Genomic DNA, 15,406 nt, shown 5'->3' on the forward strand with positions numbered 1-15,406 from the left:
GACTCCATCTCGGACTGAGACTGAGCTTCCAGTGGACCAACCTTGTTATTTTTGGATTCATAATCATAGAATGTCTATGGCCTAGACTTGATCTGTGTGCTAGGACTTGCAAGGTACCATCTTCTCCCACTCCTCCTTGCGGCTGTCGAGTTAGTGGGATGGCCCCTGAAGTAGTAACAGTCGTATCCATGGTTCCATGGGGATGTCTCCCACGTGGTTCGTAGCATTCCTCGATTGCTTCATCTTCCTTACATGTCTCATCCTTACTGGCACAATGGTGGACTACTGTATGGTTAGGTTCTTTCATCTCAAGGGATCACGAACGGGTGCCCGTCCCTTGCTCCCTTTTGGGAAGGGAAGTCCAGGCACCAAAGGATCTTCCTCCATTGATGAGTTAGCATCCCTGTTAATGGGGTTGTTTTTTGGGTTCCTCTACAATGCCTACTCACTGAGGGGCTCTGGTATTTGTTGCAGGACCGACCTATGTATAGTATCTTGTTTATGCCTTTCTTTAGGATCCTTGCCTGATCCTTGAGAGGTGTCGAGGCTCACGAAGGGAAAGGCTGCCTTGTCGCCTGGTAGCTAGCTATCTGTTCTACCACGACGACAACCAGCTGGAGTAGCAATGTAGCAAATTACACGTCAATGAACAGTAGAAGTGGCGGAACAAACACGATTAACCTCGGATATAGAGGAACGAAGAAGGTAAGACCACTTCAACGGCTGCAAGACACAGTGGGTAGTGTGTTAGGGTACGTGGGTAGGCGGAAGTGCACGGAAGGGAGACAACAGACACAGTCAGACCCCAAAGGCCGCTCACAAATTCCAATAACCAGCCAGATACGATATGCAAGGGAGGGTCGATCACTGATCTGCTATCCGTATGATAAACTCTGCGCTCGAGCAATCAGAAGCAAGAACCGAAAGAGATTATTGACAAGCGGTCGAAGTCAATTTTATCATTTTCATCGTGCACGACCACTTGGGGTCGCACTCCCATGGACTGTCAATTCAATTGATTTCCCACGGATTAAAACCGAGGCACGGCCATTTATTCTGATGACCGTACACAGAACAAAAGGTCAGACAGCGGATCTTTTTGGGGGCAGAAGGACCCGCATCAACTCCGAGGGGAGATGTGTCTGTTCCTTTGCTGCTGCATGGGACTGGATCCTCGTGTGTGAGACATTAAGGAGGGGGTGGGAGATTTTCCCTTCTGTAAGTAAGTACGATGTCGCACAGGAAAATGTGCATTTGGAAATGCTGGCATCCTCCTAGAATGGATGGATACATGAGATCCCAACTATGCTGCATCGATCGAGATTTCTTTGAATATTCTCTGCTTTCGCATTGCGAGGGGAGGGGAAAGGATGATTACTTCCGGTTGGTCTAGAAAAAAAACAAGGCGCGAATAAGAAGGGGAGAAAAGGGAAGGGAAGTAGTACAGTTGGCAGATGGTGAGGCTAATTAGTCGCCAATTTCACAGGGCCAGCACAGTAATAATACTGGTAGCCTATTAATGTAATAATTATTATAATAATAATGATCATAATTATGATCACAAAATAAAATAATAATTATTCAGAATAATAATGAAGAAGAAGAGAATAAAAATAAATGACTGATTTAACGGGGAATCCACAGCTCAGTAATTGGTGTTTGTTTGTTAGTTAGTTAGTTAGCGAACAGTGTATACTTAGTAACTTGGTCTGGTCTTAATTCCCCCTTAATCGATTGGCGGCGGCTCCACCCTTTTTTCTGGCATCGCCAAACCCGCGCGTCTCCGTCCACGCCATCACCAACTCACCTCTGCATATCCCCCCGTCTTCGAATCATCGTCGCCATTTCTGGTCTCGTCACTCTTTTTCCATCTGGGCCCAAATACCTGAGCTGGTCTCTCCGATCATCCTAATCATCCCACCCTCGTTCTTTTTATCTATCTATCGGGCTCTTCCTGCAGCCACCCAACTTTCCCTCGCCCTGGGCTCCCCTCAGCCGTTTTGAGGCCCTGCAGTGTGATCTATCATCATCCGCCGAAACTCTGCTCCTCCAGAGTTCTTATTCCCTCACTTTTCTTTTTTCTCGCCCTAGTTCCTTTTCTTCATTCTTTTGTCAGGCCTTTTCCCCCGGTGTCCTGTCTGCTCACGGTGCTCCGACATATACCTACCTACTGATTCATTCACTGCACCTCCGCAACTTTCCCATCCGGTGATCGCGATTGTAACCAGCTCATCCCCAATCTCACCACCACCCACCCACCCCCCCGACCTTCTGGCTGTCACCTTTATATAGCTTTGGCGGGATCGCGTCAGCATGCTCGCTCTTCAGCTACACCCACTCTCTTTTACACTTGATACTACAGCTCGACCCCCATCACCGAGAACCCGTTATTGATTATTCCGCGACTGACCTGACCCGCTTGTCTGGGAGCCGTCGTTCTCCCGGAGCTTGCCGTTCTATCCCGACATGGCCAGCAGTCGCGTCAACCCCCTTCACCCACCCACTCGTCTACCCACCACCGCGCGGTCCCAATCCCCGGGCCGTCCGGCGGTGCTGGACTATCAGAATCTCGATCCCTTACTCGGCAACCTCTCCCCCGAATCAACCCTCCAAGCGCTGTCCGCAACCGATGCCGTGCCCCGGAATGAACAGGCCGCCCACGATATCCTCTCCAAAAGTATCTCCCAGGTTTCCCCAGCGGAGCGCGCCCTCGGTATCCGCGCAGCCATTGCAGCCCAGAAGCTTAACCTATGGTACAAAGAAGTCCAGTCTTGGGAATGGCCGAAACGGAGTGACATTCAACTAGGCAAGGGCTTCGTTCCCCCTCCAGGCGCTGCCGCGGAGGAGTACTGCGGAAGCCTTCCTAAAGCCGTAGTAGATCAGCATGAAAAACGGATTGAGGAGATCCGGGATGGTATGGATGTCTTGGATGTGGATGAGCTTAAAGAGCACGTCCTCAATGCCCACATTCCAGCCCGGTCTCGGCCTTCGTCCGCCAATAGCACCTTATCGGTGCCTCCACCACTCAGCTATGTCCAACTCAGTGACTTCACGGCCGTCATCACCGCCACCATTCTCCGCGCTCTGCCGCTTCTCTCGCGCTTGAACAGTCTCTTGTCTACCTGGGACGTCCGATTGTTGGTCCTGCGCCAGGTACCCGAACTGCTCCGGCGATTGCGTCTGGCGCGCTCGGAATTGGATTCTGCCTTGGACTTGATCAAGTCGCCCACTCTTCCTGACGAAGATGGCCCCTTGTACTCTCGCATTAACTATCATGCCAAAAGGGCTACCCTGGAACTGACTGTTGTGTCTGCTGGTCGACAATTGGACCGCGTACTCGATGCGCTGGAAGGACGTGAGGACTCACTTCCCGAGAGCTGGATTGATGAACTAGAGGCTATCGAGTCAGAATTCGGAACATGGGTCATGGAAGCCGAACGACGTACTGTCGAAAACGAATGGCGCCGGTCGATTGTCAGTGCTCAAAAAGATGCCCAATACAATGCACCAGAGACAGCGCCGACACAAGCACCACCCGAGATTAGAGAACCTGAAAAGCTGGCCCTCAATACGTCTGCGCCTGTGTCACAGGCTGGCCATCTATTTCCAATGGAGACTATTGCCGAGGAAGAAGTTAGCAGCCCTGTCGAGCCGTCACCCTTGAATGACGCCCAGGACGATAAGGAAATAACGGCGTCGGAACCGACTGTCATACCTGCTACTCATAATGTGGTCGAAGACCTTGCATCCCCCGGTACATCCGATGCGACGGACTCTTCGATCAAGCCTGCTCAGAGCACTGTGTCCATTGCCTCTCCACAGGAACCCTTGGCATCTAGCTCCACCGTCAAAACCCTTGCTCCCTCTCCCAACGGCTTAGAAGGGATCGATGCCCTGACGGATGATACCCAGGCGCTTCAGCCAGTCATTTCGGAGGTTACCCAGCCTCTGGAGGGGCCGGAGTCGAGCATTGAGACGAACGCATGCAATGACTCGCCTCCTGATCATCCCGATTCCGAGCATCACTTCTTGCCGCCTGTTCCTCAACAGGCGATCACTTCTGTGCCGTCTGTCAGCTTGTGCGAAACCTGTCCGAGCCCACTCGAAGACGTGACACCCCGGGCTTCTTTAGATATCCAGGCTCGCGAGGCAGTCTCAACCGACCCTACAAAGAAGGCTGCAAATGCGCCTGCATTGTTGGAGAAGGAAGAGTACGCCGATGTTATGCCGGCGTCGGGGTCTGACGTACTTCGTCATTCTTCACCCGAAGTGAAATTGCAGACCCCTGCCAGCCCGGGTACACCATCATCGGATGCCGGTAGTGTGATCGTACGTCGACGAACCAGTCCAATCCAATCGCCTCTCAGCCAACAGGAAAAGCTTTCCACGGATAAGGAAGCGGTCTTGAGTGATTCTCACAGCCCTAGTCCCGTGTTTGAAAGCCGCGAGCAACGGCAGCTTATTCCTATTGAGAGTGAAGTTGCTAGCCCAGTCAGTGTGGCGGCCCAAACCGATTCCGCTGATAGTCCTGCTGCACAGTCAGGAAGCCGGAAAGACTCTTGTCAATTGGTGCCTGCGAATGCTGTCCTTGGGTCTCCTGTCCGCTCGGCAACCTACAACAATGAGGAGCAGCCCCCAAGTCTTCCTGCAATCAACGCGCATGAAGAGTCCCATAGTGGCAATACACCCAAAAAGCCGTTAGAGAGTCCGATCAAACTGTCGAAGTCTCGGCCAGGACGCTTATCTTTTGAAAAGGAGAAAAAGAAATCTCGAGGCCGGCGCACGTCCACTGATTCGTCTTGTTCGGATTATCCATCACTCGTCTCCAGCCCTGAGATTCGCGAGCCCCGTACATCCTCCTCCAATGGAACGCCTCTGCTGCTTGAGACTCCTCCACCATTCCAGGATGGGTACCAGTCATCCGACCCCGTACCACCTGGGAGCGATCACACGTTGCGAGAAGATCGTTTACTCCGTCTGGATAACCAAAAGCCATCGCCACGTGCCAATTTCGCGCATAATCGAAACCTCAGTCTTCCATTGCAGCGTTTCATCAACGAAAGGTTGGAGATGAATTACGATGACGAAAGCGGCAGTGACTTGGATGGCGTTGCTTCCAACAGGAAGTCCACGGACGTGTATGCGGATTTACGGCTGGGCCAGAAAAAGGCACTGTTGCCTGCACACATCAGCAAATTCTCCATTCCCTCCGATAGCGCACAGCGATCAGCAACCCAGCCTCTGGATGCACCGAGTCAAGGCAGCCCTAGACCGGTCACCAATGGCACCACCGCTAAAGTCCTATCCAAGGCCTGGGAGCACAAGAAGGGCCCCGTCCCGAAGAATGCAAACCGTAGTGGTCTGCAACCGGAACCGCCTGTACACTCAAGCACCAACCGCTTGAGGAGACAGTTGACTTCGCATCCTAGTCTCGAGAGTATTGGGGCGTATAGATCCAACGCCCGGTCTGGCGATGACACGTCTTCGGTTACAGCTATTTCCAGGGCTGGATCTCGACCATCCACTCCAGGCTCGCAGCTGAGAAGAACCAAAGATCATCTCGACGAGAAAATTAGTTCTATCTTGTCGACCCTTCCTGCTCGGATCCATCTGATGTCAGCTGATGGCCAAGACTTTGATGCAGGGTCTGCGGCGACGTCAATTCCCTTGAAGGCTAGGGAACGATTCCGTTCCATATCACCCCAGGGAACGCCGTCCCGGAGCAGCACGCCCACGCCATCCTTGACCCTGACAGCTGCGCCCTCGCGCAGGAGGTATTCTCACGCTCACGCCCCAGAGGAGAGCTCTGTGAAGCTCTACCACCTGCATCGAGGTGGAAAGTCTGCCCCGACCAAGCTTTTTGTTCGGTCAGTGGGTGAAAAAGGAGAACGCGTTATGGTCCGAGTTGGCGGTGGGTGGGCAGACCTGGCTGAATACCTGAGGGAGTATGCCATCCACCATGGACGCCGGCATGTTTCAGATACCCCTCGTGTCGAAGTCCAGGGACTGTCCACGCGTACCTCTCCCACGTACTCCGTCAGTGGGCGCCGCACTCCCTCCCGGCCGCGGTCTGTCATTGGCAATCGGCCGTCTTCTTCATTGGCTGTGCGCAAGACCAGACGTACTTCGAATGTGTCGGATGTAACCGAGTTCCGGGCGGCGCAGGCAGCTGGCGACTCACTCACTGCCTCGTACTCGCCTATGTCGACTGTCTCATCTCGCAGAAGACTATCAGCCTCATCCAATGCCTCCATGGGCGCTGCCTCTTCAGCCAGCGAATTCCGTCACGGATCGTATTCTCCTTCCACCACTGCTGCAGGTAGCAACTCTCACTCCATCCCACTCGGCCTTGCAGGGCCGAAGCCGCGGTCGAGAAATGTCTCGATCAGCCCGGAGAGTGAGGCGTGGGTTGAAGATGTTCTTGGCCAAGCTCGGAGGAGCTCGTCCCTCAGGCCATACAACTATGGCCTGTCAACCCAAGACCCGGAGCCTGCTTCTTCCAAGGCTCCAACCATTCCCAAGTCGAGAAGTATCAGCGACCTGGGAATGGCGGGTGCTAGCAGACGTGTCGCACTACGCGGACTTGCAAAACGATAAACCTACTCACACCTCTATCCTAATCTTAATCCTTCCAAACGCTCACCCCATCTACATTCTTTCTCCCACACGCTCCGCCCCTCCTCTCACCTGCATTGTCTACTAGTACTGGCGTTTTGCCGTTTTCCTGGGTTTCTCGGTTTGGACACACGGGGTACTAAAAGTGTTAGACAGCTGCATGCATTGTCCGTTTCCATCTTCTTTCGGTTGCATTATCGGGCGAATGTTTCACTTTCTTTCTTTTCTTTCCCTTCAACCTTCTCATAACAAGACATACATCATTCTTGTGTCTTGGCTATGCTATCTTCATCTTTTCCCCACCATTGCATGCATCAGCGGGTTTCATTCTTGTTTTATCATATCTTTTTCTTCTTTTTTTTTCTTCATCCATTCCTCCCAATTATTGTGGGAGATGATTTCTTCAGCCTTCCGGTCCTGGTTGACCGCATTTTCTATTCTACTTTCGTCTGACTCCTGTCTGTCTTGCGTCTGCTTGTTTGTGTTTTCACTTATTATTATATTTAGCCCTTGATTTGTATGTAGATACCCTTAGGTAGGCTTGGGTCTTTTGTTGTTGTCGCTGTTGTTGGTGTCGTCCGTCCGTCCGTCCGTCCTCTTGCTGGATAGAAAGAAGGACTGACTGGCTGGCTGGCTTGTTTGATTAATTACATACTTAGTACATAGTGAGGGATTTGATGAAATCTGTTGATACTACTTCTATTCATGTTTCATTCAATGTGAAACAGTACTCGTAAGGAAGTAGATGAAAGTTCAAGTAAATAGTAGTAGCAGTACGCGACAAAGAAAGAGAAAGGAGAGGGAAAAAGAACGCCACCATACCATACCATACCCACCAAACCAAACCAAACGAAGCCGAACGAGCAAACAATATCCAGATAGTAAGTAAGCATCCGTCAATCATTTCATTACATGATACAAAATGAGGAGTTATAGAAATGAACGAAACGTAACAAGCGGGGCATAATTCGTGATTTGGACAATAGGCGTCCACGCTAGTCCAGACTGGAGAAGCAGAATAAGAGCACGATAGTATACTGACTCTACGAGGATTCTCCCTTTGCAGGCTGTTCCTGCTGCTGCTGCTGTTTCGGAGGCGATTTACGTGCCCATGGGATGTCCTTGTGAAACAGTTCCCTTAGTTCCGGGGAGACGACTTTCGTTTCTCCTTCACTGTCGGGTGCTGAACTGGGGCCGGCACTGACGCCGCTGCTGAAAGCGGTGCTTTGGGGTCGTTGCGGCGATTTGCCTTTGTTGTTTGTGCTGGTGGAGGAGTCTTGTGTGGGCTTGCGTTGGTGGGCGGCAGGTGCAGGGAAGTTGTTTTTCTTGTCGATGGCCTGGACGGCACGTTCGAAGCGGTGGAATAGGGATTCGGCGCGTGTGAGAATAGGGATGAGTTCCATTGTGTTGGAGAGTTCGTTGACTGCGTGGTGCGGATGTTAGAGACTTGTCTTATAAGGTATTGTGGAAGTGATTGGTTGGACTTACTGTACTTCAGGACTTCGTCGAACTGCTTCAGGTGGTCCATTATGACATCCCGGTGTTTTTCCAGGATGGCAAGTGCGATGAAGAGGTGGAAGCTGCTGGACAAGTAATCGGTCCATAGTGTTTCCCACAGACGCAACACGTCTGGCCATTCGAATTCGCGCTTGTACCAGACCAGGAGCATCCGGAAGAAGAAGAAAAAGTTTGTGCTGTCGGCGGATTGGAGGTGGAGGTAGAGTTGAGGATCCATGAGCTGAACAAGATGGTCTAGAGTGAGAAGTTGTACGCGCATGCCAGATTGATCGCGGAGGAAGTTTCGTTCCTGTTTGTACCCATCAGCATGATACGAAGTAGCTTTGGCTGCCATCGAGCTTACCATTCTGTCCATGAAACCAACGAATGCCCAGAATGCAACTGCATCATCCTGCATGACAGCATAAATTGGGGCTAGAAGATCACTCATGCCTTGCACGTAGCCCAGGTCCGGGTTGTATTCATTGTATGTGAGCAACATATCCTTCATCTGTTCCAGATGCACATTCGTGCCAGTATCCGCAAAAGGCGAATCCGGGTCTGGGTGGGGAATGTCTTCTCCAGCAAACAAGGGTATCGTACGGTCTGTGCGATGGACATCCTTTTCTGCGCGCATATGTAAGTAGAGGCATATGGTACTTGGGCTGTAGAAAAACTCACCTATTCTATTTCTTTGCTCTTTCCACCAATCATACTCTTCCGCTGAAGAATTGCCTTCAATCATCCGTTCCCACCAGGCACCTTTAAGCCGGATGTACTCATCCCGCTTCGAGTTCATCAATGCTTGTCGCTCCTCGTGGCTGCTATCCCACGGATATACCCCTAGAAGGTAGAGCCATGCCTCTTTCCTGACGCCATCATTCGGATCCAATCCACCATGGAATATCCTTTCCTTGACTTCGTCGACAGTTACATGCAGCCTTCCAGTATTTGGGTCGAAGAAGCCCTCCCACTCTTTCAGAGTGAGTGTCTTCCGACGGTCCTGGATAGACATGGTACCTGTCTCAAGGTCAAGGATCTCAAAATCTCCAACAGAACTGTTTTCCATGCTAAGGACATCTTGAGCAGTATATATCCGTTGATTTCTTTCGCGTTCACTCTGCTCTGATATGCTCATCGCCCACCGTGCTAAGTATAGCCTGGCGCTATCGAACTCATCCTGTAAAGTCTGAATTTCAGGAGTCCTCATCAGACGGCGGACTTGTGGGGGTATCCGAGGGTTGTCAGCTAACTCATTGGCGGTACGTCTTGTGAAGGTTGTGATCTTGCTCAGCTGCTCAAGAACCTTCCACCTCGTCTCCTTGAGTGCTTTCACAAAGGGGTCCATCCCAGCATCGCGTTGGCCGCTTCCGCTGGCCTGAGCAACGGCAGCCGGTTCATCTTGAGCCTTGACAGTTGAGCCATCTGCAGTGAGAGGTCGTCCAAACGATATGCGGTCTTCATCCGATGGGTTGATCAGATATACACTATTGTCCACGGCCGAGCGCTGGACCTCAGCGAATTTCCGAAGCCATCGCAGAACCTCATCCCCGCCCCAGAAGACATTTCCGTCCTCACCAAAGGGATCAAAGCTCTCCCTGGTTCGCCTTTTCTTCTGCAGGATTGTTGACTCGCACTCCGTGTCATGGAAGAATAGCGCGGGGAAACTGTCGCCTGCGCGGGTGTTGATTACAAGACTCCCGAACCACCAACCTAGACTTGGAGGTCGCACAAGGAGTGAGTAAATTTCAGAGAGAGGAACTGCAAATGCGTAGAGGCCGATCGGGTCTTTATAAGTCGTTGTCGTCGGAAGAGCGGGCACTAGGTATTTCTGTCGCGGAGGGGAAGAACCGTCGGATAGATCGACTTTGACATAGGTACTGTATGCATCACCCAAGGAAGATTCGGGGACCCATGCTAGCAGGTAGGAAGAGAGGTCTGATGAGGAGTTTCCGGAAGTGGTCTCTCTAAGAGGGGGGAGGGGCTTTTGTTGGACGAGGGCAATAAATCCGGGGATATTATCTTTCGAGGAAGGAGTTGGATGGACGTAGACCTGCAATGCTCGGAATCGAATGGATCAGCGAGATATTCCTTTTAATAGCTTGTAGATAAGCCTACCTTGCTCTTGGAAAATAAGAGCTTGACTCCTCTGCGTGAGGTGGAGTGAGAAATGGTGTTGTATTCATCCTCCTCATCGTCACTGACGTCGTAGTACGAGGCCGTGGGCGAGGGCGGCGAAGGAGGAGGGGTATATTGGATTCCGTTGCCTGCCATATCGAAGGGAGGAAGCGGAGAAGTGACTTTTTCAAGGGACTAAAGTGATTAGGACCTGCTCATAATGCAGACTGAAAGTGAAACTGGATTTCCTTGAAGCTGGTCTGGAATGCCCGGAAAGTCAGCGCCGGTCGGCAAAGTGATGATTGCGGAGAAGAAAGCAAGTCACGACCGCCGGTCACGACGTAATCGTGGGGTCCACCGCTTCCATGTGATCGCCTTCATCATCCCAGAGACGGAATTCATTCAACTTACCTTGCAAATGAATTTTCTATATTGCACAGGATACCAAACAGTCTGCTTGGAATACGGTGCTTGCTTGAATTTGCAAATCAACAGTACCTTGCTACTAAGCACCTCCATTGTTGCCACCGATAAAATCGATGACTGAATCGCCCAGGCAGCAGCGAAACTATCATCATATTTGATAATCCGCTATCAAATCAATCAATAGCAAAGGAATCCTGCTGCCCACGCAGTATTCCTTCAGTTGCCCCTACTATTTTGTACTGCAGAAGCTTGAGTCGAGGACTTAAATCCGGTGATCACCCGCAATTGCACCAACATATGAAAAGCGTTGTCTCATACTGAGCCACGGGCGTGGCAATAGAGGGTAGCATACCTGCCTTCGTTTAGTAGCAGTCTTGGAGAAAATAGACGTACCGCCTATAAGTAATGAGTTGTCTGCTCGGAGAAATAACTTATATCAGAAAATCAGCACTCTATGCGGCAAGAGTTCTAAAGAGTCCTAGATTAGGCATTTATCAATACGTCTGGTACCATTAAAGTTGATAGCCCCGATTAGTCCTGAAACTTTGCAAAAGTACCCTCTTAGCTTGATTATACCAAACCCCCAGAACTGTTATCGGCTTCACTCCCTTACCTCCAGTCATCTCAAGCAGAGAATGACCGGACTAATGCGGACAATCCTTCCTACGTGTCTGGCTGACAGAACTGCAACCTTACGTCTGGACCGGTTTCATCTGACCTGCCGGCCTTCAGTCATTCGCTGGTACAAAGGACCACGCCTATACTATCATCGCTACTAATGCACGGGATTTTATACCCTCTTCAGGAAATGATTCGCTATCCAATAGATAATGGTTTCAGGTACTTGAGAATGACAGAGTTCATTGCCTTCAGACACCGGCATCCATAAATACTAGACAGCTGCTTCATACAGTCTGTAGCCAAGCTGCGTCGACTGCAAATCCCAACTCGCAGCAATGTCCGAGCTTATGCGTACCTTGCCGGCCTCCTGGTATTGCAGCCAGCCTCTCTATCAGCTTGAAAGAAGAGCAGTCTTCCTGAAAGTATGGTCAAAACCTATCGTCAAGGATATTGGAGCACTGATAAGATTCTCAGTCGTGGTATCTTGTCGGACCCGTCACTAGATTCTGTGACATAGGCGCCAAGGTTGAGTATGAAATAGCTCAGCAGCCTATATATGTTGTTCGGTGCGCTGGAGAGGGTCCATTTCCTGGACAGGATGAGATCCAAGTAATCTGCGCGAAAGGTGTAGGTCAGCTCAGCATCATCACCTGCATCAGACTGAGGATGCGTTCCATCCCCCAATATGTCCAAAGAGCTTCTTGTTCCTGATCAGCACTTAGGAACGACCTTTAAAGCATCACGTCACGCCAACAGGCCTTGTTTTCGCTACTCTTTCAGACGAGGCGCCCAGCTTCCATGAGTATTTCCCGGATTTGGAGCCACTACTCCAACGGGTGAACTTCACCAAACTCCCGTACAGACACAGCATCAAATACGAGGGACGCTTTAACTGGAAGACTATGTACTTGATACCTTTGCCTCGTATTCGGGAAGTGATCATGTCTCCCTGACCTAGCTTCCATGACAGGGTCGACGGCTACCAGGAATGCCTGCATTGCCAATACACCCACCCGTCATTCTCCGTATACTACCCGCCAACCTCGTACGCGGTGCACAATCATCAGAACTTTTCGCAGCATATCGCAGACCCGGAAAAGCCGGATGATGGTCTATTCCTTTACTTCTTCCCGAATTGTACTCTGAATGTGTATGGTGGAGGAATGTCCTCGTTCCGAGTATGCCCAACAGATGACCCGAATGTAACGAGGATGGAGTTTGACTACTATCATATGGAGTCCGGCGAGAAGTTCGACGAATACTTCAAGTTTGTTCGGCAAGTGGCCATGGAGGACTATGAACTGTGTGAGAAAGCTCAAAGCAACCTCACTAAAGGCATCTATAGCGAAGGCATCCTCAACCCGGAGAAGGAGAGCGGAGTGTCATGTGAGTTACATGAGACCACCTACCTGCCCATATTATATTAAGCTAATCAGAAGGTAGATTATCAAGACCGGGTCTTCGAGCTCGTGTGTCAGCAGCACGCAGCAGAGAGACGAGAAAGGGAAATGGAAGGTGGGAAAGATGATACTCAGGAGAGGGGTTTGCAACGTATCACAACAGCTGCATAAGACAAAGCTGTGTAAGCCATGGTTTCGGGACTCGGTAACATGATCAATCTTATCAGTGGCGTTGATTTCAGTTTTCTGCACGGGCTGGCTCTGTAATAGTCCCTGTATATGGTTCCTATTGATGTGTGGCATCAGATAAACCCTTGGCCAAAATCGGCCCAGCACATACTTCAAGCGTCATTCATGCGCAAGTTACTGGAAAATAGCACCATATCTGGAAGGTCAATACTAGCCTGGAGTAGATATAGTTACTTAAGTGCATGGTCACCTGAAGACTTCCTCTTCTCTCACTGGACGGGGAAGCGGGAATCATGCAAACCTGTGGAGGTGACTGGGTCAGTGCTCTGTTCCTGATACTGCTTGATTGAAACCTCGGGATGCCTTTTCGTGCGATAGTAAGCGCATAAAAACAACTGATTCCCTGTAGAAAGGTATGGCGGACAAAACAGTTTCAACATGGCTATGGAAGAACCGTATCCGGCTCTGCCTCCCGCCTTATCGGCCCTGGTCTTGGTTTTATTGCTAGCGGGGCTAGCTTTCCTTCTTCAATCTTTATCAAAGCCGCTCTTCCGGGGTTATAAGTTCCTGCGTATAGCTAAGCCGACGGAAACCGAGCTGGATCCTGTTCCCGATGGTAACGAAAACATTGTCTGCAAGGAATCGGATTTTCCACAAAACTGGTGGACTGGCTCAGATGTCTTTGAACTCGAAAGACGGGCAATCTTTAGTAAAGTACGTTGCACCATATTACTTCACTTTATGAAACCACGAAATCAAACAAGATACTCACATAAATTCAATTAGAAATGGCTCTACCTAGCCCACCGTAACCGGTTCACCAAACCCGGCGATTACCATTCCTTTGAAGTGGCCGGTATCCCAATTTTCCTGGTACTGGGGAAGGACGGCGTCGTGCGAGTGTTCCATAACGTCTGCCGTCATCGAGCATACACAGTCACGCGGAAAGAGTGTGGCTCCTCTATGATCCTTGGATGTCGATACCATGGCTGGAGCTATAACACCAAGGGAGAGCTCATTAAGGCGCCTTACTTTGACAATGTTCCCGGATTTGACAAGACTCAGAATAGTTTGTTCTCAATTCATACCACAACAACACCTGCTGGCTTTATATTCGTGAATTTGGACGCATGCCCGACGATGGTGCCATTGCAGACAAGGTCTCTCGATGCCTTTGCGGGCAGACATGGCATCGGACGACAGTCTACGTGGCTGGGAGGGCATACAGTGGAAGGTCAGTTTAATTGGAAGATTGCTTGTGAGTTTCTCTACCGTCTTCTTTGTCTGAGACAACGTGCATTTGACTTGTGAAATAAGTGAGGTTGCAGAAATTCATCGACCACACAGAACTGGAGACTGAGTTCTCACAGCCAAAATTAAAAACGCTGTTATCGAGCTTGTTCAATTCATCACGAATGCGCTCGGAGGATGTTAGAGTCTTCCCTTTTACGACGATTCATACCGTCCGCGGAGGGGTACTGTGGTACTCACTGAGCTTCATTCCCATATCTGAGAGCAGGACCGCGGTCCGGATTGACTTATACACCCACAAAGACATGGGTAGTCCTGCGTCTTCACCAGCAGCAGAAACACTCTTCAACAAATTGTCGAACAGTATCCGAGAACTAGAAACCCAGTTCGAGTCACCTTCTGGAACAGCAACGTACGTTTACAAACACGAAAATTAGATGGAGAACTAAACAGTCACATCTCTAGGCTCCCCACCTATATCACATCAGCACCAGACCCAACTGGCACAGGTAAACCCCAACCCAACCTAATCCCTCATTTAAACATCAATCTTACCAACAATGTACCAGATACACAGAGTGAGATCCTCGAGGCCATTAAATCCCACGCCAAATTAGAAAAACAACTAGGGGCCGAAATTTTCCCGGCTACGAGGAGACCTAGAAGCAACACACGATTCGAGCAGGCTGAACAAAGTTAGTTGATTGAGTCCCTTCCATATCACTTTTCTTTTTCTGTGGTGCTGAAATGAAACTACAGTCTGCAAAGACCTAGATTGCCAAGAAACGTGGAACAGCAAGAGTCTCGCTTGGTGAGAATGCATTGCACAGGTATTACTGTTGCTTTATTAGTGAATTCTGTTGGCTGTATCACTCAGTCGAATCAAGTCAGTTAGTTAACTATCCATAATTGGTTTCAATGATATTTAATGCAAAACAAAGTTATGGATTGATTCAAGGGATAACATCTAATTAGTCTAACACAGCGGTTTCAGACTGGGCGGGGAGGGGAAAACTTCATTTCATTATTACTGGCCGAACGAACACAACAAATAGTAGTACTAGTCGAACGTTCTTACGAAATCATGACCGCAAGGGAGAAATTGGACAATTAGGTAGTAGTATAAGTGATGCGAGTAAAACATAAGGCTGGATGGACTGCTTACTATTAATGACAGAAGAGTAAGTAAGTACGGAGTAGTAGAGAGAACTACGCATGTACATTCCTGGCTGGCTGGCTCGTACCAAAAGTCAATGTGGATCCCCACCATCATTGTCAAGGGTCCAGTG

General features: G+C 50.0%; 5 protein-coding genes across 5 annotated transcripts; 4 read left to right on the forward strand and 1 right to left on the reverse strand.

Moving 5' to 3' along the window:
* Positions 1–414: 414 nt before the first annotated feature.
* BO88DRAFT_126145 (uncharacterized protein) lies at positions 415–1,402 on the forward strand. Its single transcript, XM_025701361.1, has one exon. It carries the CDS (start codon positions 646–648, stop codon positions 1,276–1,278), a length of 633 nt encoding a protein of 210 aa, XP_025559986.1. The 5' UTR covers positions 415–645; the 3' UTR covers positions 1,279–1,402.
* Positions 1,403–4,224: 2,822 nt separating this feature from the next.
* On the forward strand, positions 4,225–6,597 carry BO88DRAFT_346989 (GAS2 domain protein; the record flags this gene model as incomplete). Its single annotated transcript, XM_025703360.1, has 1 exon — positions 4,225–6,597. One exon carries the CDS (start codon positions 4,225–4,227, stop codon positions 6,595–6,597), a length of 2,373 nt encoding a protein of 790 aa, XP_025559987.1.
* An 89-nt stretch (positions 6,598–6,686) lies between these two features.
* On the forward strand, positions 6,687–7,393 carry BO88DRAFT_126199 (uncharacterized protein). The gene has a single exon (XM_025701362.1). It carries the CDS (start codon positions 6,776–6,778, stop codon positions 7,127–7,129), a length of 354 nt encoding a protein of 117 aa, XP_025559988.1. The 5' UTR covers positions 6,687–6,775; the 3' UTR covers positions 7,130–7,393.
* On the reverse strand, positions 7,205–10,716 carry BO88DRAFT_407125 (GTPase-activating protein GYP7). Its single transcript, XM_025707340.1, has 6 exons — positions 10,642–10,716; positions 10,231–10,490; positions 8,794–10,165; positions 8,477–8,739; positions 8,104–8,422; positions 7,205–8,038 (listed from the first exon to the last, which is right to left on the reverse strand). Exons 2-6 carry the CDS (start codon positions 10,384–10,386, stop codon positions 7,659–7,661), a joined length of 2,490 nt encoding a protein of 829 aa, XP_025559989.1. The 5' UTR covers positions 10,387–10,490; positions 10,642–10,716; the 3' UTR covers positions 7,205–7,658.
* A 407-nt stretch (positions 10,717–11,123) lies between these two features.
* Positions 11,124–15,054, forward strand: BO88DRAFT_445813 (uncharacterized protein). Its single transcript, XM_025710238.1, has 11 exons — positions 11,124–11,699; positions 11,752–11,802; positions 12,000–12,181; positions 12,248–12,663; positions 12,856–12,859; positions 13,280–13,580; positions 13,653–14,124; positions 14,184–14,529; positions 14,583–14,626; positions 14,687–14,812; positions 14,877–15,054. The coding sequence occupies exons 1-11, from the start codon at positions 11,613–11,615 to the stop codon at positions 14,930–14,932; spliced, it is 2,085 nt and encodes a 694-aa protein (XP_025559990.1). The 5' UTR covers positions 11,124–11,612; the 3' UTR covers positions 14,933–15,054.
* Positions 15,055–15,406: the final 352 nt, after the last annotated feature.

Source organism: Aspergillus vadensis (assembly GCF_003184925.1).
Source record: "Aspergillus vadensis CBS 113365 unplaced genomic scaffold BO88scaffold_22, whole genome shotgun sequence".
NCBI lineage: Eukaryota > Fungi > Ascomycota > Eurotiomycetes > Eurotiales > Aspergillaceae > Aspergillus > Aspergillus vadensis.